The 23,987-nt window shown below is 34.3% G+C and overlaps 1 protein-coding gene across 16 annotated transcripts in view; it reads left to right on the top strand.

Annotated features, from left to right (window-relative positions):
- Window positions 1-23,987, top strand: part of NRXN1 (neurexin 1) — a 1,158,814-nt gene that overhangs the window by 107,027 nt on the left and 1,027,800 nt on the right. For 7 of the 16 annotated variants that reach the window (XM_043468540.1, XM_043468538.1, XM_043468534.1 and 4 more), the window contains exons 3-5: window positions 1,157-1,174; window positions 4,510-4,539; window positions 5,298-5,309. The exons of 4 other annotated variants lie outside the window; for them this stretch is intronic. In XM_043468540.1, the coding sequence (XP_043324475.1) occupies window positions 1,157-1,174; window positions 4,510-4,539; window positions 5,298-5,309 (60 nt within the window). The remainder of the gene's footprint in view (window positions 1-1,156; window positions 1,175-4,509; window positions 4,540-5,297; window positions 5,310-23,987) is intronic. 5 more of the 16 variants (XM_043468539.1, XM_043468535.1, XM_043468531.1 and 2 more) reach the window with 3 other exon arrangements.

Genomic DNA, 23,987 nt, shown 5'->3' with positions numbered 1-23,987 from the left:
TCAACTTAACAGCATTCACTGTTATCTTACTTTTATAAATACTTTTCATCATGTACCCTCTTTTAAAAGCACAGCCAATTAAATACAAGAATAAGACAAGAAATGTCAACATAGATATACTTATTGTTGAAAACTTTTTCGTAAGTACCCAAATACTGCTCTCACCCTAGTCCCATTAAACAGTTTTTCCTTCCATTTCTTACCTAAATTCCAAGCCCTGTGTCTCAAATAGTACTTGAATTGCCTCATAGATATTAATAATGTTTTATATTCCATACACTTACATTGATTATGTGTTAATTAAGACATGTAAAATCTGATTATATATGTTTGTATATACACATATGGAAATATACTTAGTATATGAAAAATTTAAATATTATATAGATATATGGACAAACAAGGGAATTTCATCCAATATTATCAGTATCTTAACTACATTCATATTCACACCCTAAACAGATGTACAAAGTGAATAATCATGGTAAGCTTTGTCTTATGAACGGCTATCAAGTGAATTTCTTTTGTAATGATGATTTTTTCTACTTTACATTTTTGAAAGTTAGGATTTTAATAAATTGCAATAAACTATTGTCATTTGTGAAAAAGTATGAACACACTTTAAATAAATTACAGATTTTAGGTACATACATTTATGTTATTTTTTTAAGGAAATAAATTTAAGTATTAGAAATATTTCAAGGCCATGATATAAATAGATTACATATCTGATAGAACTGGAATATCTTTAAGTGAAATTTCATGACTACTTGTCGTGAACTTTCTATTGTCCAAGTAAGTCAAAATTAAAAATAGAATCTTTTAAAACTGTTATAAAAAAGCTTTAAAGATAATTGCTAGGATAACTGTGCTAGCAGCATATCAGAGTTATGTATGCTTTGCACAGGGCAGTGAAAACTCCTTGCTCAGTACCCAGCAGTATTACTGAAATTTTGTCTCCTATTCCTTAAATGCTGCCAGTGGGAGGGAACCTGCTTCCTGTGATTGTTTTTTCCCCTTTGAATGGGAGCGATGGAGCACTTGCATGATGAGTTTGGTGCCTTGCATGAAAGAAACATGCAAAGGCAAGGTCTGGTCTGCATGCGGCTTAATGAATGTTTTTCCTTTTCTCTCCCTCCTTGTCATGCGCTTTCAGAAGACAACAATGTGGAAGGTGGGTGCTTTCTGCTTTGTTTTCCAACTCTCATTTGCTTTTTATTTCTTAGTAATAGTAGAGTACATCTTGAATGTAGACGGTAAGTTGAACTTCTTTCTAAGTATTTGCTGATTTCTGGATTGTGTATCATTTTTCATATAGAACACACACTTTCAACTCCCTTCAGCCCCAAGTGTATGAAACCCCTTCAACCTTAACTCCAGCCCTTGATGGACTTCAGCATCCCATGTAAACCTTACAATACTTATTTCAGTGTTCTCCATGGAAAAATGACACAATCTTACTTCTTTTATTTTAAATGAAAAAAATATATCTTTGTGGTTTCCGAACCCAGTGCATGATTCTCCATTTTTTTTTTCTTGATCATTTTCTTGATCAAAATGATTTCTTTTGTAAATGTTGAGCATTATTATATCATCTCTAGCCCATTGGTTTAGATTCAAATGATTTGATTTTAAAAAGAATACAAAATAAAGTATAAGAGGCATAAATTTAGATTATAAGTAAGCCATTGGCTCATGGAAATGAAAGCATACAGCACTCCAGCATGATTACTGGTAAGTATTTTGTAATATTCTATGTCTGTTAAATAGAATTATGGTATTTGTTCAAGGTTTTCTAAAATTATCAAGAGATTTTGAGAAAGCTATACATTTTTCCTGTTGAATTCAACAAACTAAAACATGTTTCAGCATCCTTTTTTAAATTAAAAAAGTGGTAAAATATAGTTGATTTTCTATGTTGTGTTAGTTTCATATTTCAACATCCTTACCTTTAAGGAACTTAAATGCATTAGTTCATGTGCTGTAAAATGAATATGTAAAGGATAAAAACATGAAAAGAACTAGGAAGTGCAAAGAATTGTGAAAGGGAAATTGATGTCATATCAACTTACATAATCACAGCATTAGCAGTTCAGATTCCCTAGAAAAAGAGTCCCCATCTAATGTAACAGATTAAAATTACTAAAATTTGATGTCTCAAAGAACGATTCATGCCAATACAAAATTGATCAGTAGCAGATATCAGCATATTATTTGTGATCATTTCGTGGATTCTTTCAATTGCTTAGTTGCTGAACATTTCTGTTTCATTATTTAAGTAAAACAAATTAAAAGTTTAAAAGAAATCACCAGTGAAAATTTTTTCCAGGTGTTGCTTCTCTAAATGGCATCATTTTTTCTACAGTATAATTTAAATAGCATGTGAGTGTGCACTTGGTAAAGATATTACCCTTACAGGTCTGACTGACATTGTTCAAAATCGTTCTCATTTATAATTGTGCATGTTATTTGAGTTCAAAAGTTTTTTTGTTTTTTTTTAAGTATCTTTTTGTCTTTTTTTTGTATTTCCTTAGTCATCCTGTAAAAAGGTCCATGTTTCTGTTCTTTTCTCTTTAAATTCAGTTGCATTCAAAGGGGCTTTAAAATCAGCTTAATAAGCATGTATGACTCTCTCTCTACACATCTCATGAAAAAAATTGACAACATTTTCAGAGTATAGGCTCATAAACTATTGTAATAAAGTTTATTCAATCATTGGAGAAGGAAATGGCAACCCACTCCACTACTCTTTCCTGGAAAATTCCATGGATGGAGGAGCTTGGTAGGCTCCAGTCCATGGGGTCGCAAAGAGTTGGACATGACTGAGCAACTTCATTTTATTCTATCATAATTTTTAATGTCTATGTTTATAGCTCCACTTTGACCATATAGTCTAGCTGCCTTGGAGATAGGGAGTATAACACAAACAATGCAAATGTTATTGATATTTAAAAATTTCCATTCTTACTAAGGTAGTATTGAAAACCATTAGAGGAATGTAAAAGTTACATCTTGCACAGAATTATTTCCCTGATTTATTTTACAAAAAAGTTATGAACTATTGTTAGGAAATGTATAGTAATTTTTAAATGAAATTAAATGAAAAATTATATAACCTGGGCAGATAAGCTGCTGTTCTTAAGCATATAAAGTATCATGAGTCACCAATGAATCATAAACTTTTTAAACTGATTGTGATTTTTGTTTTGTTTAAAAATCACTTAGAAAATATAAAAGAAACTAGATTACAGAAACATTGAACTACTGTGCTAAATAATTTTTATATCATAATTATATGATGATTTGTAATTGTGTCTGCCCCACAGGAATGTGTAAATACCCCTTAAAATTTTAAGGACATAATACAGGTAATTTCAATACTGATTCAAGTAATATACAATGCTGTTTAGCTCAACGCCTCAAATATATTTGAACAGTGGGAAATGAAATACACATTTTATTAAATTTGTATATATGCTTTATTTCTCTAGCAGTTTCCCATATTCTTGAAATATACAGGGATTGAAGTGTAACTTAGTTTCTAAATTTAGAATAAAGAACTAGGAATTAATGCTGAAAAGTAAAACATATATTTATAGATAGTGAAATAATTTTTTAAAAGAAAATTACTAGTATTCTTTAGAAAAGGGGTAATCTTCAATCTAAAATTTTCAAGGAAAAATTAAAAATAATTTAAATAAGCAAAAGGAATTCCATATTCTTTTAGAAAACTACCTTGATGAAATTATATCTTAAATATACTCATGTTAACTCATATTTTAATATTGAAGTAATGTTTAAGTAAAATGCTAAATAATTTTGTTTTCCATGGAAAATTACTTAAGCCTGTTTAAAGGTCATCCATTGTTTCTAAAAAATCTCATTCCATAGTAAGTTCTAACTTTACAACTGCATGTCTGATGATCTCTTTTATATTTGAACAAGCTTATTCAGTTCCTAACTGTGTCAGACAAGGGGCCATTTCTGCATTATCATTTCAGTGTGACTCAGGATGTGTTTTTCTTGTTTTCATTTAATTATGAAACGTCTCATTTTTTATGAGAGGAAAAAGATCAGACCCAGCCCATGTTTCAGGTATTCCCTTGGGTTTTTTTTTTTTTTCCTTCAATATAATTTCGTCACCAAAGAATGCAAACCCTGTGGGGCCAGTGTTCAAAGCAGCCTCATCAGAGGGCATGCAGGGCAGATGCAATATTTAAGGGATTGGTTGGATTTTAAGTCATGCTCTTATGATCTTGAATGCTCCAACTGATACATAGAAGAAATACACAGTGCAGCATATGCAAGTGTTTAAATTGCAGTTCTGTAAGTCTTTGCCCCAAAGCATTCCAACCCGGAGTTGAAAGAATGCTTTTGATTTGCCTCTGTGATACAGACACGTCTCATAGGAAACAAGATGTCTGTCACTGAACATTTTTGTCACTGTGACAACCCTGCCTTCCCATGCTCCCTTGTTTATTGCTGACTGTGCTCTTGTTTCCCTTCAAGGTCTGGCGCACCTGATGATGGGCGACCAAGGTATGGGCTCTGTTCCTTTTCCACTCTGCTTCCAGTGTCTTCTTGTTCTCTAGCTGCTTTCAAACCATTGCTGCAAAGGATGGGCAAATGCTTGCAAGTTATCTGGCTGCAAATAAAATGCATAACTTTGTTCACATTTTTTCATGTTTTTCTCCCCTTTATTTGTTGGTTTGGTATTGGTTTGCTCCTTGGACTTTTATTTTCCTTCATTCTTGCACTATAATGTCTGCAAATAAATGAGACATAAGAACTTGTAATTGAAAGTTTCCAGATGTTTATCAGCATATGCAGTTAAGGGTAGTTATAGTAAAGAAAATCAGAGAACCATTAATATATGAAAGAAGATACTTGGTTTAATGTACTGCACCAAAAAGAGTCCATTTTTCACCCATGCATGGCAGTTTGGGAACATATGCAGACATCTTTGGCTTCTGGCTTCTTGAATGCTGAGTATAGTGTTTTACAAAATCAATACTTTTTCTACCTACAGGCATTGTGTATCTCCTTTTGTGCAGTCTTTTAAAGTGAGCATGGGCTTTCTAATTTCCTTGCACGTATTGCCTTTAAAAAAGGCAGATTTCTCAACATGTATTGATTATATCTCCATTTGTTTTCAAACCCTTATACCTTCTTGTATATTTAATTTTCAAAGAGTAGTATATTTACATATATTCATAATTCTTATTGTTGTTTCTCTCCTCTTTATTCTCTTTGTATGGAAACCCTTTCTTCATGGAACCATTTCATCAAATCCATAGGTAAAAGTAAAGGTATTACATTATTTTATTTCTTCTTAATATCATCTATATGAATAACAGTGTGTCTAAGTTATGCAAATATATTTAGACCTTTTGGCATTAGTAATGGGCACTGGGAGGTAGGTGTGAGTGGTAATGAATATTTTATGAATTTAAGGTAAGAAAAATCCATCAAAATGTTTCCCCCTGTTTTTTCTGACTCTTTAGAGTGTTTTTCTTTTTTTCATGTCAGCCGCTTATATAATTAGCATATTTAAAGATTAGTTACAGGTTTCAGTGTCAGTTTTTGCAGTATCATTTAATGGTAGTTAAATAATGAGTGTAGCCACCAGAAACATATCATCCTCAGATATTTAATTCTGGAGGACACCTGCACCAGCTATTCTGCCTAAGAATGTAAGTCTAAGCATGTGCAGCATTGAAATGGTCCTGCTGCAGGCTCGTCAGGCTGTGGTCTGCTAGATGTTATATTAACACATTGACTCCATGGTAACTCTAAAAGGTAGTTTCATAAGAGAGACAAAGGCTCAAGACAAGCCTGCTCTTTCTTTTGCGCATACTAACTTTGTTTTAAGAACATTGTCAACTAGGTATACATTTCTGCATCCCTTGGTAAGTCAGGCATGTGTATTCTTTGACAGTATTGGTGCCAAATTGAAAAGCATACTGAGTTTGCCATTTAGAACCATGCACATTGTGTTTAATGTTTTCATTAAAGGAAAATAGATGATATGCAGCTGTGGTAAATATGTCTCATAGCCTTTAACCATTTTTAACTGTGTATTAATAAATGTGCCCTTGGTATCTAGTTTTGTTTTATTTTGGCTGTTTTAAACACAAGTATGTGTTTCTTTTAATTCTCTGAATCTCTCTTTTTCTCTGAATCTTAATCAGGCAAATTGGTACCAAAGTTCACAGATCTCTCCCTTTACATTAGTGTCATCTAGCAGGGAAGCTTTTCCGTTTAAAAGAAGCCCTGAATGTGAGTGTAGAAATAAGTAAGAGAGGATATCAAAGTTTTAAATGTGTAACATAGACCTTTAGAAACAAATGTTGTTTGAGTACTTTGAGCCAATAAAAAGAGAACATATGTTATTGCAGTTTGTACTTTGGTCAGCCATTTCCAATAATATAATTTAACCTTATTTTATACTTTCAGCAACCATGAAAATGACAACATGTATTTCTTTTAGAAACTGTGTGTACCATTTGGGATACTTTTTAAAATTCTTTTTTTTTTTTTTGAGGCCAAACTACTGTTACTTCCATTTCTGAAGTGGGCATTTTCCCCCAAGTTCCTTCGTTTAGGAATTAGGCTGACATAGAGGGAAATGTATTTATATTTTATTTTACTAGCTGAGTGAAGTAAATGTGTATGTGTTTGTATATGTGCATGCATATATTTGTATGAATGCATATGTATACACAAATTTTCTAAATATACATACACATATCTATCAATTATGTTGTGAAAAAGTAACTCTTAAAAGTAATACTCTAATTATATAACCATTTAGCTCTACATATGAAATAATTCATGTTTATGCTTACCTGATATTCATTTTGGTGTAATTAATGTTAAGTGTCACTTAACTTTATTCAGTTTTATTATGTCAGTCTTAAAAGTTTTCTATTGCTATGTGTGTCAAAAATATTTTTGCTTTACAAGTTTTCATCAAATTTTATTTCTCAATCAGCACAAAACTATGCAGGACAGGAATTTGGTATTTACTTTACATTATTTTTCTGTTAATAGGACTAGGATGCTTCTTGGTGTTAAATGGGAAAAAAAGACTTTGAGATGGACTTGGGTATTTTGTAAAACAGTGATCACCTTTACATGTTGGTTAAGCATATATATATATATATATATATATATATATATATATATATATATATATATATATAATGAGAAACATGATTTGTAAGTCTGCATTAGTTGCAAATTAGTTCAACAAATCTGCGTTCTAGAACAAAAAATCCAATCTTGACTGTGATGAATCATAAATGAGTGTCAATAAAATAGGGAATGAAAACATGGATAAGTTAAATGAAAGATATGGAAGTGCAGGGAGAGTGGTAAATAGTATGATCAGTGATGGGCATTCAGAAAAAATAAAGATAGTATGAATCAGGGCCTCCTTTAGGAGGCTATCCTTGCCTTGTACCACCTGTTGGAGGAGTCAAAGTGTCTAGAAACTTTGCAGTGTAGCCTTTTGTATCAGGTTAAATCCTAGTTGTGCATAAAATGTGTTAAATCTACCTAATCAAAGCAAAAACAGATTTGCTTTGGAAATTCATGCTTCTCAAATCCTCCCATAAAATTATAATCCTGAAACATTTTTTGGACCCAACATTTCTCTTCAGTAGTGAATTCAGGTGCTTTGGAATAATCATTTGTGAATTAAAATCTTCCTTTATTGAATCCAGAAGCAAAACTAGGTTCAGGAATATTATCGCTATTGTTTTGATATATTTTATATGGATTCTTAGGTATTTTCTGAACTTTTAAATGTCCAATGACAGAAAAATGTATTTCATTTTGTACATCTTAAAAAGGAACATTTCTTCTGATAACCTCCTTCATCCTTCTCCTCAGGCTTCTCTCTAGAGGTAAGCACTGGTATCACTTTGAGATGTATCCTTACACAGTTGGTATGGATCCTTGCAAACTCCGTAATTATTTCTTCAGGGTTTGAAAACTGCAGAATTCCTTATCATATTGTATGACAAAAGCAGATAAGTCAGCTGGAGATGTGTTAGGGCTCATTGCTTTGCTGGCACAATCAAAATGAATGAAATAAAAACTTTTTCACTCTTTCTGTAGACCATCTTGACTCATATTTTCACTTGGTCATTCTGTTTCACATTTTAAAGTTGATTATTTTGATTTGTTTTCATGTTTTCTAAATGATTACAGTTAGGAATAACCTTTATTTTCTTTGGGACAGCTAAGAGAGATAATATTCAAGGCCAACCAAACTCCCATTGGCTGTGGTTAGATAGATTCAGGTAGTCTTTGTGACACTGTGTTTGCCTTCTTTCTAGGTTTGAAATTTGCCAGAATATTGTTAGGACTATTGACAGTATTAACTTTATATTCCACTCCTTTTGAGAATCTAGGTTTATCTATTTGTCTGGGAATGCAGTTTTTTGCTTTTGTTTTCTTCTATGTATGTTTAAACTGGTCACTTCCTTCCAACAATTGATGATATTTTACTCTAATGTTTGAGAAAGATGAATGACAATTTAAATCAGAAAATGTCAAAGAAAGTACTGCAAATCCAGCCGTCATTGACTGGTTAAATAGCTGAGAAGCATAGGTTAATAATTTTCCATTAAATGATGATCAAAAGCCTATATTTTCCATCATAACAGTTATTATAACTGTATATATTTATGTGAATGATTATATATTTAATGTCAACTTTTCCTAGTAGAATGTAAGCTCCATGAGGGCAGGAAGCTTGACTTTCTTTTTGACCATTGTATTTCCAGAATGTCTTTCTTACTGTATCTTGAACTTGCCATTCTTATGATTTAAGTATGTGTGTGTTGGGGGTGTATTGGAAAAGGTAGATATAGAGGAGGACATGCAGGGTTTGTGGTGGACATAGTAGGGGGTGGAAAAGTAAAAGGAAACTTGTAAAAATAACTAGAAAAAATTGTAGCAAAAGATTATATTGAATGCTCTCTGTCTCTACACTTGTTTCCGATCATATCCTTTTTCAAAGTTACAGTATTTCTTTCTAGTAAAATATCATTCTGGTATCACTTTAATATCTCTTAACCTATGAACAGCAATGGTCCTGTAAGGAAGTAAAAAGTCAGTGTGTGTGTTTGTGTTTGTAGGTTTTCAAAAATTTTAATGTAATTCACTGTCACAGTGGCAAATAATAAAACTGTATTTTCTAACTTTCACTATTTGTGTGATAGCAAATACAGGACATTTCCTGAAATTCACATATCATGTTAAACTAACTAATGTGGTTTCCATGAATTCTGAGTTCTCTTTTTTTTAACCTGTATCAATTGTGATATACCATAAGACCTGTGTTTAAATTGGGTTTCAATTGAGTTAGGATTGCTAGCTTTCAAACAAGCCAGAATTTGTCTTATCTGTGATATGTCTTAATGTGATATGAGTATATTTGCTATTCCTTTCATTTGTAAATCCTGCACTGTGTTTGGAAAATAAGTTTCCATTTGACCTTTTCAAGTGTTTATTGTTTGATTATCTGTGTTTCTATGTTACTAGAAAGTCAACATATTACAACTGTCAAGCATGTAATTACACATTTTAAAAGTTCCTAAACTTCATTGTGTTAGTGAAAATGAAGATCTTAAAATGGAATAACCGTAGAGAAAATACAGATTTTTCTCATAACCAATTGCATTAATATCTAGATATAGTTAGTTCCACTCACCTAATTGATAAGCAGTATCAAAGATTATGTATTTAAAATTTTATCTGTAATGTCAAGCCACAACTAATATTCTATCTATTCTTGAAATAGATTTGATATTATTAATACTTAGAGAAAAATAACATATTTAGTAGTATTATACATCTTCTTCTGTTTTCATAGTTTTTGTTTCAACTGTCATCTTTGTTTGTAACTAATTTGTCTGTGAAGTGCACAGCTTCTGGTCACCAACGTCATGATGCATGTTTGTTTTATAACTCAGAAATACATTTTACTGTGATATCTGATATAGAACTAATTTAATTTTGAAAATATCATATCTCTCTTCTTTTGTACGGCTTCTAAAGTCGTGTCTCCTCATTTAGCTTCAAAATATCAACTATTCTTCATTGCTCAGAAGCATTTTTGAGTGTTGACAAAATCTTAACTGTATTGAAATGCTTACATGTGATTGATTTGCAACCGAGGCATAATTTATTTCTGTTTATCTATTATGACTTCTGTTGTTGCAGTACTAAAAGCTCCTCAGCCACAGAACATGGAAAGACCAAAATTTCACTTCATGAAATAAGATCTTAAATGTCGACTTCATTAATGTAATATACTTAGAAGGCTACATGACTGTTTAAAGTTTGGTATTTATTTTGCAGTCTTCTTTAGCCTACCTGCCTGTCAGTTCTGAGCACAATGAAGAAGAGCTACTTGAAGAGTAAATATTTCTATATTACCTATTGCTGCAATTTAATGGTTTTTATCATTATGCTTTTACTAAGAAAAGCCCCAGCACCTTTTTTATATCTTCACTCTTGGTTCTGTGATGAGAAGTTTCCCATTTACATTTTATACACAATTATGACATTGAATAACTGGTAAACTAAACAAGATTTTGTTAAGCTTGTAATGGGTTAATTAATCCTCATTGAACAGCACAGAAAGGATTCTTCACAGTATAACAGTTTAAAGAATGAGGTAGTATAAATATAACTTTAGATTCTTTACTGAAGTAGATCATAAATAGCAAAAAAAATTATATCATATTGAATATTAAAAGGATCATTTCTTTTCCAAAATAATAATTTTATCTTATTTATCCATGTTGAAATGTAATTCTGTTAATGTGAAGTGTAGTGAAAGTCTCTCAGTCGTGTCCGACTCTTTGTGACCCCATGGACTTTGTCCATGGAATTCTCCAAGCCAGAATACTGGAGTGGGTAGTCTTTCCCTTCTCTAGGGGATCTTTCCAACCCAGGAAGTGAACCCAGGTCTCCCACATTGTAGGTGGATTCTTTACCAGCTGAGCCACAAGGGAACCCAAGAATGCTGGAGTGGGTAGCCTGTCCATTCTCCAGCGGATCTTCCCACCCAGGAATAGAACCAGGGTCTCCTGCATTGCAGGCAGATTCTTTACCAACTGAACTGTGAAGGAAGCCTAAATTAATCTAGGTTTAAAAAATCAAAACCTTTAGTCTGGTAAGAAGATATTTCTTGTCTTGGCCAGTGGTTTTAAAGAATACTGTAATTACCCAGGATACTCACCGGCTCATATACTAAAGGGACTTGAATCTTCGACTAGAATCAGAACTTTGTAGCAGAGAAGAACTTTTCAGATAATCTTTACAAATTGTTGACACTATTTTATTTATAACATATAATAGGAGACATTGCTTATTATGATAGGCAAAACACTGGAAATTTTGGCTAAAATAACTGATACAGACTTACCAACTCTAAGGAGACCTTAAGACTTTGCTCCACTTAAACACTAATAATCATGAAACAGGATTCTATCTTCTTATTTTAAAAATAAATTTAGAGGTAGTATGAAGGAAACTGATCACAAGGTATTATATAAGATGCTGTTGTTTCTCATGTTGAAGATTTCATATTAGGGGATATAAAACTCTACCTTATAACGAAGGACCAGTATAGTGTGATACGTAAGTACCACAGTCACAAGACCTGTTCAAATCCTGCATTTGCTTTTTACTGACCCGGGGCAAATAATTCAGCCTCACAAGTCTAAATCTTAGGATCTGTATTATTAGCTAATAAAAATACTCCATTCTCCAGTATGGTGTTACATGACAAAATGCAAAAGTAAGTAAAAGATGGTTTCTATCAATGGTGATGATAAAATATACTGTACACCCTTAGAGTAAGTGAATCTGAAAACTAATAACCTGTAATATGCCCAGGGTTTTAAGAAGTTATTAGTCTCAAAATCTGTCTATCCTATAAATAACCTATTTTTTATGATCCTATGATTAAGTTATAAATAAGTAGACATCAGTGTCTTGGTGGCCCATATTACAGAGAATAGTGGTACAATAAAGCATGAAAGGTTAATTCTACTCAACCATATTTAGATATCCCTATATCTCTTTTATATTTTCACATTTCTCACACATATAATGATGAAGTTGAAATAGATTGTCTTTCCTTTGAACAAAACTAGGAAGTCTAGTTTCTTTATATGCTGTTCTTTGGATGAGCTGAAGGAGGCAGAAAGAAATATTTTCTTGTGGACTGGAAGTACCTCCTAGAGAAAAATTTTTTTATGAATTTAATGTTTACCCTCATTAATGACTTAATAGAGTGATATGAGTTGAGTTTATACTTAGTCACCTGAAGACCAAATTTTCAAAGACAAGCTGATTAGGGCCTTCTCTTCTTTGATGGGTATCTTTGAGGGAAAAATAACATAATTACCTTGAGATACTTAAATAATTGGCTATACCCTCACATCCTTCAAGATCTTGCTCAAATGGCACCTGAGTCTCAAGAGACTTGTTTTGACAATCATTTTAATACTATGATTTGCCCCCTTCATGAACTCTCTTACTCCACTCAGTTTATCTCCCATAACAGTTATCTTTTAACACATTTTAAAATTTTAGCATTTATTTTGTTTACTGTTTATTGTCTGGTTTACTTCAGCCAGAATATAAGAGAGCAGAGATCTCTGCCCTTATATATCTCTAGAGCCCCAGAACAGTGACTGGCACGAGTAGGTATTCAATAATACGTGTTTGATGACTGGCTGACTGATTATAAACAAGTTTATGGAATTTCCTTAAGATTTTACTTTGGATGCTTTTTTTTTCTTTCCCATAATGCATTTACTTTCAAATGTATTTTTTCCTTTTTGCTTCAAGGTAAATGTTCTAATAAAGGCAAAAGAAGATCAGTAAAACCAGGATTTTTCTCCTTTTGAGGAGAACTCAGACTTGACCCATTGAATCGTCTTTGTTCTCTGCCCAGTGTATGTAGGTGGTGTCACAGAATTTGGAAGGGATTTGAAAACCTCTCCATTAACCACTAATGTCTTTCCTTTAAAATTCCTCTAGTAATCAGGGATTATTAAGGGAATATTAAGTGAATGTTTCAAGAAAGGGCTAAAAATTCATCTTTGTATATCTCTCTGTGTATATAGGTAAGAGGAAGAGGCTCCTAGAAGTTATAGCTTCTAACTGGCATGATTCATTGTGACTTTCAGGAATTACCTTTTGGCAGTTTGTGACAGAAGAAGTTTCAAAGAATGAAATGGGTCCCCTTGTATTCCATTCATGTGACTTATCTAGTGCTTCTAATATTGAAAGAAATAGATTCATTTTTCTCAGGGCCTCAAATAGCTATATACACCCAAAGGCCTTTGACTTTTTCCCAACTTAGGGGTAAATGATCAGATGTTCAGCTAGATGATTTATCAAGTGGTCTAGATCTGCAGCCACCTGTCCTAAACTGTGGAGCCTTGAATTGAAGAATTGCAGTGGTAGGAAATCTCTGAATTAAAAATCAACAACAAAACTGCAGTGCTGAAGGCCACATTTTCCTTAAAATGAGTGCCTTATTATGTGTCCTTTTGGTAAAAGTAGAGTTTGGAGTGAAGTAGGGGGAGAGAAAAAGAGGGTAGGGAGAGAATTCTCTCTAGAAAGAATGAAAGTGGTTTCATTCAGTCTTAGTCATTATTGTTTAAATCACCAGAGATTTTTCTGTATGTGGGGCTGTTGCTTATGGTGTATAGCCATAGCTTTTCAGATGGATAATTTAGAGATGTTTGACATTAGGACATAAACACAAGGCTAATAATAGTTACCACTTTTCAGAACACATCTTTACACATTCAAGTTATATCCACTTATATAAAATGTGTGCTCCACTAAATGCAGTTTTCACTTTTCCTCTTGGCTTGTTTGCCTGTACCTATGATTACATGATAGCTCATTCAGAATTGTAGCAGCTGAGATAATCTCCAATAATTCTTAGTGTAAAAAAAGTACAGGTATATTATTACCAGAGATATGAAATAAGGATAGTAATTTCTTTCACCTTACAGAATTTTATTTTATTACATAACCCAGATACAGACCAGAAAATTAGACTACTGAGATAATAAAATGACTCATGTTATATGAAGTTTAAGCAATATTTATTTTTTGGCCTAGATTACCTGGTCAACTGACCCAGTTTTCCATTTCATCTTCTGGACTTGGCATTATAAAGTCAGTAGACATTTGGAGAAAATTAAATTACTCCATTCAGGGAAACAATCAAATTTAGATTGGGCTAAAGTGCTGCCAGAGGGATGGAAATCCCTCAATTGGCCAATTGTGATTTAGTTCACAGGGAAATCCTCATTCACAAGCTAACCGTAAGTTTTTGCAGATGGCTAGTGGCAAAATACGCCAGAAATTCCTGCTAAGCTTAGTGAGCAGACATTTTTAATGCTATACTGACTTAAAAGAATTACATGATGCTTTGTTGTAACTGTCTTTCCAGTGATTATTTGTTTAAATAAAAGAATGCATTATCTGACCTGCAGTCACAGGGCATACAATTCAAATTCCTTCCCTGGCAGTGTGGTTGTGTTTGCACTGATCCATCTGTACTTGCTGTGTCCAATGACATTCTTTGTGAGAGGGCTGGGTAAAATGAAGAGTCATTCAGTGCAGAGGAAAGAGAGAAGTCAGTCAGCTCAAATCAAAGCCAAAACTTGGACTAATGAAGGTGAACCACTTTGGATGCTCATTTGCCCTCTCATTGTAAGGTATAATATCGTGACCTGTTAGGCCAAACCACTACACCTTTACTTTTCAACTACTTCAAATCTGTCATTCCCTAGTTAGAAGAATGCTTGAGGCTGGTCAAGTAGTCTACTTCCCTGTTAGAACATCTGAGCAGTCTTTGAAACACCTTTACAAACCTTGACCTCGTTACCATTGTTCTGACCCAGGGCTTTTCAGATTGGCTGCCTAGCTCTCCCCCACCTCCCATCCCCGCCACCCCCACCCCTGCCAATCATCTGGAGCATATTTTTAAAATATATACATTTTCAAGGAACCTAACAGATAATTTTAATCAATAGGTCTATGGTGAATTATGATCCTGTACCTTAAAAAGCCCCTTTTCAAGTTCCCAGAAAGCTTCTAAAGCAGAGCCATTATGTGCAATGTTACCAACTCAGCTAAATGGCTTTTGTCCTTTATGAGCTGATCTTGATCGTCATAGTGAGTGATGAAGGTTATTTTTCTTTTGTTGTTGTTTTCTTTTGTTCCCCCACCCCCCTCAGGGCCACTGTGCCATACGTCTATTCAATTCATATTATTTCTGTGTTGAAAGATTTTCCTTACTAATATTATCCTCTTGCTTTAAGAGAAGTTAGGCCCTGGTCCATTATGAAAGGACTAGCAGAGGAGACATGGTTATTCAGTTAGGCTTACTCTTTATCCTTGAAACTAAACAATTGGTTTTCACACAAGTAAAGATGTCACTGGGCTCTTTCCAGTGACTTATACCTTGTGGTACATGTCATTAAAACTTTCATTGTGTAGAGTTCAAATACCTGCTTTTAAAAAAGAGAAAAAAAGACACAAATTGAATACATGGGAACATTTAAGCTTTTGATATGATGCCCACCCATGGATACTTTGTAAAATATTTTAGGATCATTGTCCATAATGGACCATGATAAAGTAATGCAGACAAAGGAAGAGCCGAACAAGTGCTGAGTTCACAGTTAAAAAAAGAAAAGGCCTCAAACGTATTTCTAGACAATGGAAAAATTGACTATAATGACTTCCTTTTCTTTTTACTGGAGATTGTGGTGAAAGAGGTGTTAAATAAAACAGGGATATATCATTTCTACAAAGGTTATACTTTAGAGGGTAGAAATTTGTTCTCTGGAGTCTATTAAAAAAGAAGAGGTAGTGTACTGAGACATTTAAGGAATGACAGACCCAGGCATAGAAATTAAGAGAAATAAATTATTAGATTTAAAAAAAATCTATAAAAGAAAGTGATGATGTGAGCACAGACAAACTGAGAGAGGAGTGCTGAAGCTGAGAAAGCCAAGCGCCTGGGGAATGGAGGCAAGGGGAGATGATCATGTGTGATAGCAAAATATTAATTTCCATAGGTAGGAAGGCGTGGAAGAATAATGACAGTAGCCTGGGAACACAGCTTCAGAAGTTAGGAAAGCTCTGTACATCCATGGTTATGTATGTCATGTGATTTGAGGGGGTGCCACAATTTTTTTCCTTGCCAAATTTGGCTCTCTCAGTAGGCCTGTCTTGTTTAAGAGTTTAAAAAAAAAAATACAGTATTTGAAGGTGCTGCATAGTTTTTTAACTAATTTATTTGTTCTTAAAAAGGGGTCTGATGAAAAGGGACCATAGACCACTAGACAAGTATTTTTTAATGTGAATGAAACATATCAGATGGAATTGTCCAGTCCTTGAGTGGACCTTAGTATGATCTAGGCACACTGGCTTGGCAGTGGCCTGGAGTCAAGGAAGAAGCAGAATCCACTCAAGGAAAGAACCTTATTTCTTGTCCTAAGATTAGCTACTCTAGCAGCATACATTCAGTTATTGTGTATACTGTCCCTCCTATCCCAAACGTGGCAAAGTGGATTTATTCAGGCCTAAGGATCATTGTTGCACCTAATATTTATCTCTGTTATAAAATTTTCCTGCTGATTTGTATTCACTAATTTGTCAATAATTGCAATTAGAATGTGAAATCCTTGAAGGCATATGTTTTGTTATTTTCAGTTTTGTATTAAGGATGGAGCTTGGTGACATGGTAGATACTCAATAAACCTTGTTGCAAAGCAGATAACCAAAAATCATAGAGAGGACTTGAGTAGACTTACATTTAGACCCTAGACTTGCTATCTCTTACTCTGTGACTTGGGGAATTTATTTGACTTCTAACTTCATTTTCCTCATCTGTCAAATGAAAATAATAAAATTCACCTCAGTTATGAGAATCGCATGTATAATTATGAATAAAGTGTGTATTTCTAGGGCAGGGTGAACACTCAGTCATAGACATGTAGTAGAGTATTGGATGTGTATTACAGATAGATGATTTAAATGAAGTTAATTTTCAAAGACAGCAAAAGGTAACTTTTAAAATAAAAAACTACATGAAGGAAAGATTTTTCTTAAAAAAGGTCAAACACATTTGCCCTTTTTATATGTGTTTTAAAGTACAGGTTTAAATACAGTTCACAGATGGTGAGCAAAGGAAGGAAGGGAAGAGAGAAGAAATTGGAGTGTGTGTGTGTGTGTGTGTGTGTGTGTGTGAGAGAGAGAGCATGTGTGAGTCAGTTCACTCACATGACTGAAGTTACGTTCGACTCTTTGTGACCACATCGACTTCAGCATGCCAAATTCCCTGTCCATCACCAACTCCCGGAGCTTGCCCAAACGCATGTCCATCGAGTCGGTGATGCCATCCAACCATCTATTTCTCTGTCGTCCCCTCTCCTTCTGCCTTCAGTGTTTCCCAGCATCCACGTCTTTTCCAAGGAGTTAGTACTTTGCATCAGGCGGCCAAAGTATTGGAGTTTCAGCTTCAGCATCAGTCCTTCCAATGAATATTCAGGACTGATTTCCTTTAGGATTGACTGGTTGGATCTCCTTGCAGTCCAAGGGACTCTCAAGAGGCTTCTCCAACACCACAGTTCAAAAGCATCAATTTTTGGTGCTCAGCTTTCTTTATAGTCTAACTTTCACATCCATACATGACTACTGGAAAAACCATAGCTTTGACTAGATGGACCTTTGTGGGCAAAAGTAATGTGTGTGTGTGTGGTACACCTCTTAAATTTTGTTTTGTAGTGATTTGTATTACTTTCATTCAAAAAAAATATCATATGTGAAGTGAGCCTAAGAATGCTAACCAGGAAATAATTGTCATCGTTTTTGCCTCTGAATAACAAAGGCAAAATGTTTTCCTTTATTTTTTTTTAAACTTCTTTGATTAGGGTATTAAGATTCTGTTTAAAATGAGCTAGTTTTAGCATAAATCAGATAAGCTTTTTGTTCTAGATGGCTCAGTAAGAAAAAGCTCAGCTTGCTTTTGACTTGCTGTGCTTAATTGCTTTTCTTCATTAAAAGAGATTATACAATGAAAAAAAAAATCATAATTTCTTCCTGTCCTTGAATTCCCTTCCTGGCTGTGTTTTGGAGAGGTAGAAATTATGTGAAAGTTATGAGAGTGATAATTATTAGAGAGTAAATGAAGCTTAGTGGAGGAAGGGGGATATCATTCAGGTGACTTGGTAAGTCTCTCGACATTTTGGACCTAGAGTTAACATTTAAATTAATAATAATTCACTAGGAGGCAGGAAGTATGTGGTAATCTGTCTTAAACCAAGGTAACTGTGAAATTTACAAAAATGGGAATCACAGTAATTGCTTCAAAATGGAAAATGACTTAAATAATAGAATCATAAATTTAACTAGAACTTTGGAAGTTTCCTAGTATAAATGCCTATTCAGCAAACTCCTCTGCTATTTCTGTGATGCGTGATGATTCAAACTCTGTTTACCTTTTCAAAAGGAGGGTATGCTTGCTACCTCACAAAGTAACAGTCTTGTTAAGGAGAGTTTTAATGATTAGAGTTTTTCCTTTTTTTGCATCAGAATCCGCCCACTGGAATCACTGCCCATTAGCCATCTGCATGTTGTTGCCGCCGCTTCCTAAGATGTTTATTGAGTTTCCCAGTGTGCTATGCTCTGTGCTTTCCGCTGGTCTGGACAAACGCATCCGGATTCCTCATTCACGCTAAAAGAATAATTTCTATGAATAGATCCCTCACCCTCACACCGAGACCCCAGTTTTTCTTTTCTAAATTCTATATCTTCAGTTTCTAAAACTATTTTTCACAGTGTTGAAATCCTTCTCAAATCCTTCCTGGCTATCTCGTCATTCTAGTCTGGATACACTCCAATTGTCAGTATTTCTTAAAGTCAGTTCTAAAATTAACTACAGTTCCTCAGATGGATGAGCAGGGATGGTAAAATGGAAGCATGCTTTTGTTTCTGGAAATAATGACATCTACAATCAAAGATGTGTATGTGTGTGTTTTTTGTTAATTTTTTTTTTTGGTCACTGTTATCGTTCCGTTGCTTCATATTGAACATTCATTCAGTTGAAATGTCTAAGTTTTTTATCATATCAATCATTTTATCATATCAATCAGGCTTCCCATTCTCTACTGAACTAGTTAATATTGTGAGCCTACTTCAAAGCATGAAACATAATTATATTCAATTCCATTTTTAATCATTAAAAATAAATGTCTACTCAGTGTTCTATGCAAGATGCTAGAAATATAAAACTAAATAAAGCATGATGTGAAGCAAGATATCTGTCCTAGAGGGATATGTAGCTCAGTAATAAGTGAAAACATGTTTTGCACATGAGTTTCAACAGTTAAAACCTTTGAGATGGAAATTATTTACGAGTACCTATATTCCTCATTAGCTGGATTTCATAAAATGACTTGTTGTTCACTGGATTGAATTTGGAATGAAAACTGACCTTTTCCAGTCCTGTAGCCACTGCTGAGTTTTCCAAATTTGCTGGCATATTGAGTGCAGCACTTGAACAGCATCATCTTTTAGGATTTGAAATAACTCAGCTGGAATTCCATCACCTCCACTAGCTTTGTTTCTAGCCATGCTTCCTGTAAGGCCCACTTGACTTCACACTCCAGGATGTCTGACTCTAGGTGAGTGATCACACCATTGTGGTTATCTGGGTCATTTAGATCTTTTCTGTATAGTTCTTCTATGGATTCTTGGCACCTCTTCTTAATATCTTCTGATTCTGTTAGGTCCATACCTTTTCTGTCCTTTATTGTGTCCATCTTTGCATGAAAAGCAACTTCTTTATGGTTAGATTAGATACATGTTACTTTGGTCAACAGTGTTAAAGTCACAGATAGTTCAAATTTAGGTTGAAATCACCTGGGTGGTGAATCCTATGAGAGCAAAGAAAGAGAAAGAAGAGTCCCCGAACTCATTACAGTATCATATTTGTTTTAGTTTCTTTATTTTAAAAAAACAGACTTACAGCCCTGTCTAAATAAAAATACCTTTATTTTTCCTATTTATATTAGTCCTATAAAATAGTATATTCACGCTGGGTGGAAATATATACTTAATGTCTTAGTGTATGGAATGAAAGACACTTCTGCAAGTATATACTGTCCTTCACTTCCTCATGCTCTTCAAATTATGCTGTTAGATTTGGTTGAGTTGAAGTAATAGATTAATACATTGAATCAGTACATTAATTTTCAGCTTTTAAACTACTTTCTCATATATTCAGTTCAGTTCAGTCACTCAGTTGTGTCCAACTCTTTGCGACCCTGTGGACTGCAGCACGCAAGTCTTCCCTGTCCATCACCAACTTCCGAGCTTGCTCAAACTCATGTCCGTCAAGTCGGTGATGTCATCCAATGATCTCATCCTCTGTCGTCCCCTTCTCCTCCTTCCTTCAGTCTTTCCCAGCATCAGGGTCTTTTCAAATGAGTCAGTTCTTCACATCAAGTGGCTAAAGTATTGGAGCTTCAGTTTCAGCATCACTCCTTCCAATGAATATTCAGGACTGATTTCCTTTAGGATAGACTGGTTGGATCTCCTTGCAGTCCAGGGGACTCTCAAGAGTCTTCTCCAACACCATAGTTCAAAAGCATCAATTTTTTGGTGCTCAGCCTTCTTTATGGTCCAACTCACATCCGTACATGACTGCTGGAAAACCATAGCTTTAACTAGACAGACCTTTGTCAGAAAGTAATGTCTTTGCTTTTTAATGTGTTGTCTAGGTTTGTCATAGCTTTCCTTCCAAGGAGCAAGTGTCTTTTAATTTCATGGCTGCAGTCACCATCTGCAGTGATTTTGGAGCCAAAAAAAGATAAAGTCTGTCAGTGTTCATTTGCCATGAAGACAAAATAGATTTGTCCCTATCTATTTGCCATGAAGTGATGGGACCGGATGCCATGATCTTTGTTTTTTGAATGCTGAGTTTTAAGCCAACTTTTTCACTCTACTCTTTCACATTCATCTAGAGGCTTTTTAGTTCCTCTTCACTTTCTCCCATATGGGTGGTGTCATCTGCATATCTGAGGTTATTGATATTTCTCCCAGCAATCTTGATTCCAGCTTGGGCTTCATCCAGCCCAGCATTTCACATGACGTACTCTGCATATAAGTTAAATAAGCAAGGTGACAATATACAGCCTTGATTTACTCCTTTCCTAATTGGAACCAGTCCATTGTTCCATGTCTGGTTCTAACTGTTGCCTCTTGACCTGCATACAGATTTCTCAAGAGGCAGGTAAGGTGGTCTGGTATTTCCTGTCTCTTTAAGAATTTTCTCATATATTATCTCATAATAACTCTCTCAGTTAAAGGGATGTTGAAATTTGATTCCCTTGGCAGATGAGAAAATGTAACTGAGTAACTTTTCCAAGTTACAGGATGATGGCAAAGTCAGAAATGGATAGTGATCCTGTTTCCAGTCTAAGGCCAAGCTACACCATTGATGGATTTTTGAGGATGGAGTAATACAAGGCAGGCACTCCTGAAGGAGAGCAGAAGATGTACTGTTTCTCAGTAAATCCAGTGCTTTCTCACAAACTTACTAGAAAACAAAATTAACATATCAAATTTTTTTACTGATACTATTTTCCAAGATGAGCTGCAATGAATTCTGCTTTAGAGTCATGAAAATCTTTCTTTTGTAATATGTGTATGGATTTAGTACTTGAACGTTAATGTCCCACCCCCTTTTGTTCATGAGAAACCTTGTTTTTATTCTTCCATTCTGAACTCAGAATATGATTCAGCATCCTTACGTGTGTCTATTTTTACTTCAATGGTTTTGTAAGCAAAATGGTTAAAACGTTTTTGTATAATGAATATTGCTGTGAATAAACTGTTCATCTTGCCCATCTGGTTGAAGAAAGATGAAAGAAGTCTAGAACAATTTCTAGATACTGATGTAGGAATTAATGAGGTTTAAGATTTGTCATGATCTAATATTGTCATCCATCTCAGTAGTCATTTGAGATTATGTTCTTCTCTGGTGATTGGTGGGGGGTGGGGGGTTATATTTGTATACTCATTTCCTGAATCTAATGGCTCTAACTTGCTTTTGGAAAACTGCATCATTTTCCAACTGAATTCTGGATTAGCCCTGAAATAGGCAGTGCTCTATTCATGTTTCTGGTAGTGACAGTGTTTGGGGGCTTTTTTAATCCCTTAGTGCCTTCTATTTGTCATGCATCTTACAGTGACAGATAAAACCCTTCTGTGAACACTTTGAAAGCCTAAAGGAAGACAGTTTGATGAATATAAATTAGCATTGGTATTATCATAATTCACATTTACTAAAGGATATGGAGACTGTTGGAAATTTCTTTTGTTGTTTAATTTTTTTGATTACCTAGTTGTCGAAATTGCATTTTCTTCATAGTGTTCCATTGAACTGTTGTTGAACTTTCTTTTTAAGAACATAACATTTATTTGAAGTTACTTAGTGAAGTAGTTTCTTGCATGTTTTCTGCTAGAACCACAGGTAAGGAACATAACAAACATAATCAGCTTCTTCATCTTTGTTTTCTTTATTGGATTTTAATTCATTTAAGACACTCAACTCAAAATTTATGAAACCCCTCCTGTGGGGTCAGAAAAACTGGAAAATAAGCAGAACAAGATCAAGGTACTTATATTTTAATGGTGAGAAAAAAAAAGTTAAAGATGTAAACAAGAAAATATATATTGTATCAGATGATATCACATTTTATGGAGAAAAATAAAACATGAGTGGGACCCAAGAGTGCACAGATGCGAAACAAGTGTAATTTTTGTGTTTGTCAGAGAAGACTCTCAATTGTATGACATTTGAGAAGACACTTGAAGGAGGTGATTCAAAATGTGTTCAGTCCTGTTGTTTCATAGGAAACACTGTTTATACCTACAGAGGTCTCTCCTAATCCCTTACCTATTTACACTATTTTATTCCTCCCCACTGCTATCGCTGGTTTCTCTTCTTATGTCCCCCCTCTTTAGCTGATGTGGTTTCATGGATGTCCTTGCTCAGAAATGTACAGCTGTTCCCTATTGCCTATTGTATGATTTCTAGACTCCCCTACATTATATATAGTAATTTGTAGTAATTATACACATTATATGTACACACTAATTTGTAAGAGCCATTTTTATCCAGCAATTTCATATGTAATCCTTACTCCTAGCAAATGGGTTTCTTTCTCTGTCCTGAGTAATCTATGCACATTTCCAATTCTGTTCTCTTACTTATACCCTCCCTCCCACCTGAAATTCCATCTGTTTTCTAAATATGCATTTCCCTAAGCCTGAGGTTTGATTAATTTATACAGACAAATACGATTTATTGTAAAACTCTTTTACATCTAATATCCTCATTGGAAACTGATTCCAAGTATAGAAGTAGGCTTTTACAACTACTGTCCTTAAAGGATGAGTTCCTAGATATGTTTTCTTCATTGGAGTTTTGGAGTGTGATGACTTGGAATAAGGTATGGTAAGGATTGGTGATTTAGAGAGGTGGGATCCATCATGCGTTTACAAATCCAACTTGTTATTGTTATTGTTCAATCCCCTAGGCTGCACCCTGTCACTCAAGGGGAAACAGAAGCTCACAGAGGTTGAGTTGCTTGTCATTGACCATGGAGACATGTTATTTTCTTCATTTATGTTGCCTAGTCTTTCCTTTATAACATACATGTTACATTAGATTGCCTAATTCTCTGGTTAAGTTATGATTAACACTTTATTTGCACAGAAAAAATTCCCTACTGGTAGCTTTCCTATCTCATCCTTTCAGTCATTATATATTTTAAAAATAGCTCCTCTGTGCCTAATACTATAGTACGTCTTCTCTATCTCCCATGACACATAATATACTGCTGTAGTGTGTATTT

Source organism: Cervus canadensis, chromosome 5 (genome assembly GCF_019320065.1).
Source record: "Cervus canadensis isolate Bull #8, Minnesota chromosome 5, ASM1932006v1, whole genome shotgun sequence".
In the NCBI taxonomy this organism is placed as follows: Eukaryota; Metazoa; Chordata; class Mammalia; order Artiodactyla; family Cervidae; genus Cervus; species Cervus canadensis.
This window is presented reverse-complemented; position numbering and strand designations above follow the sequence as displayed.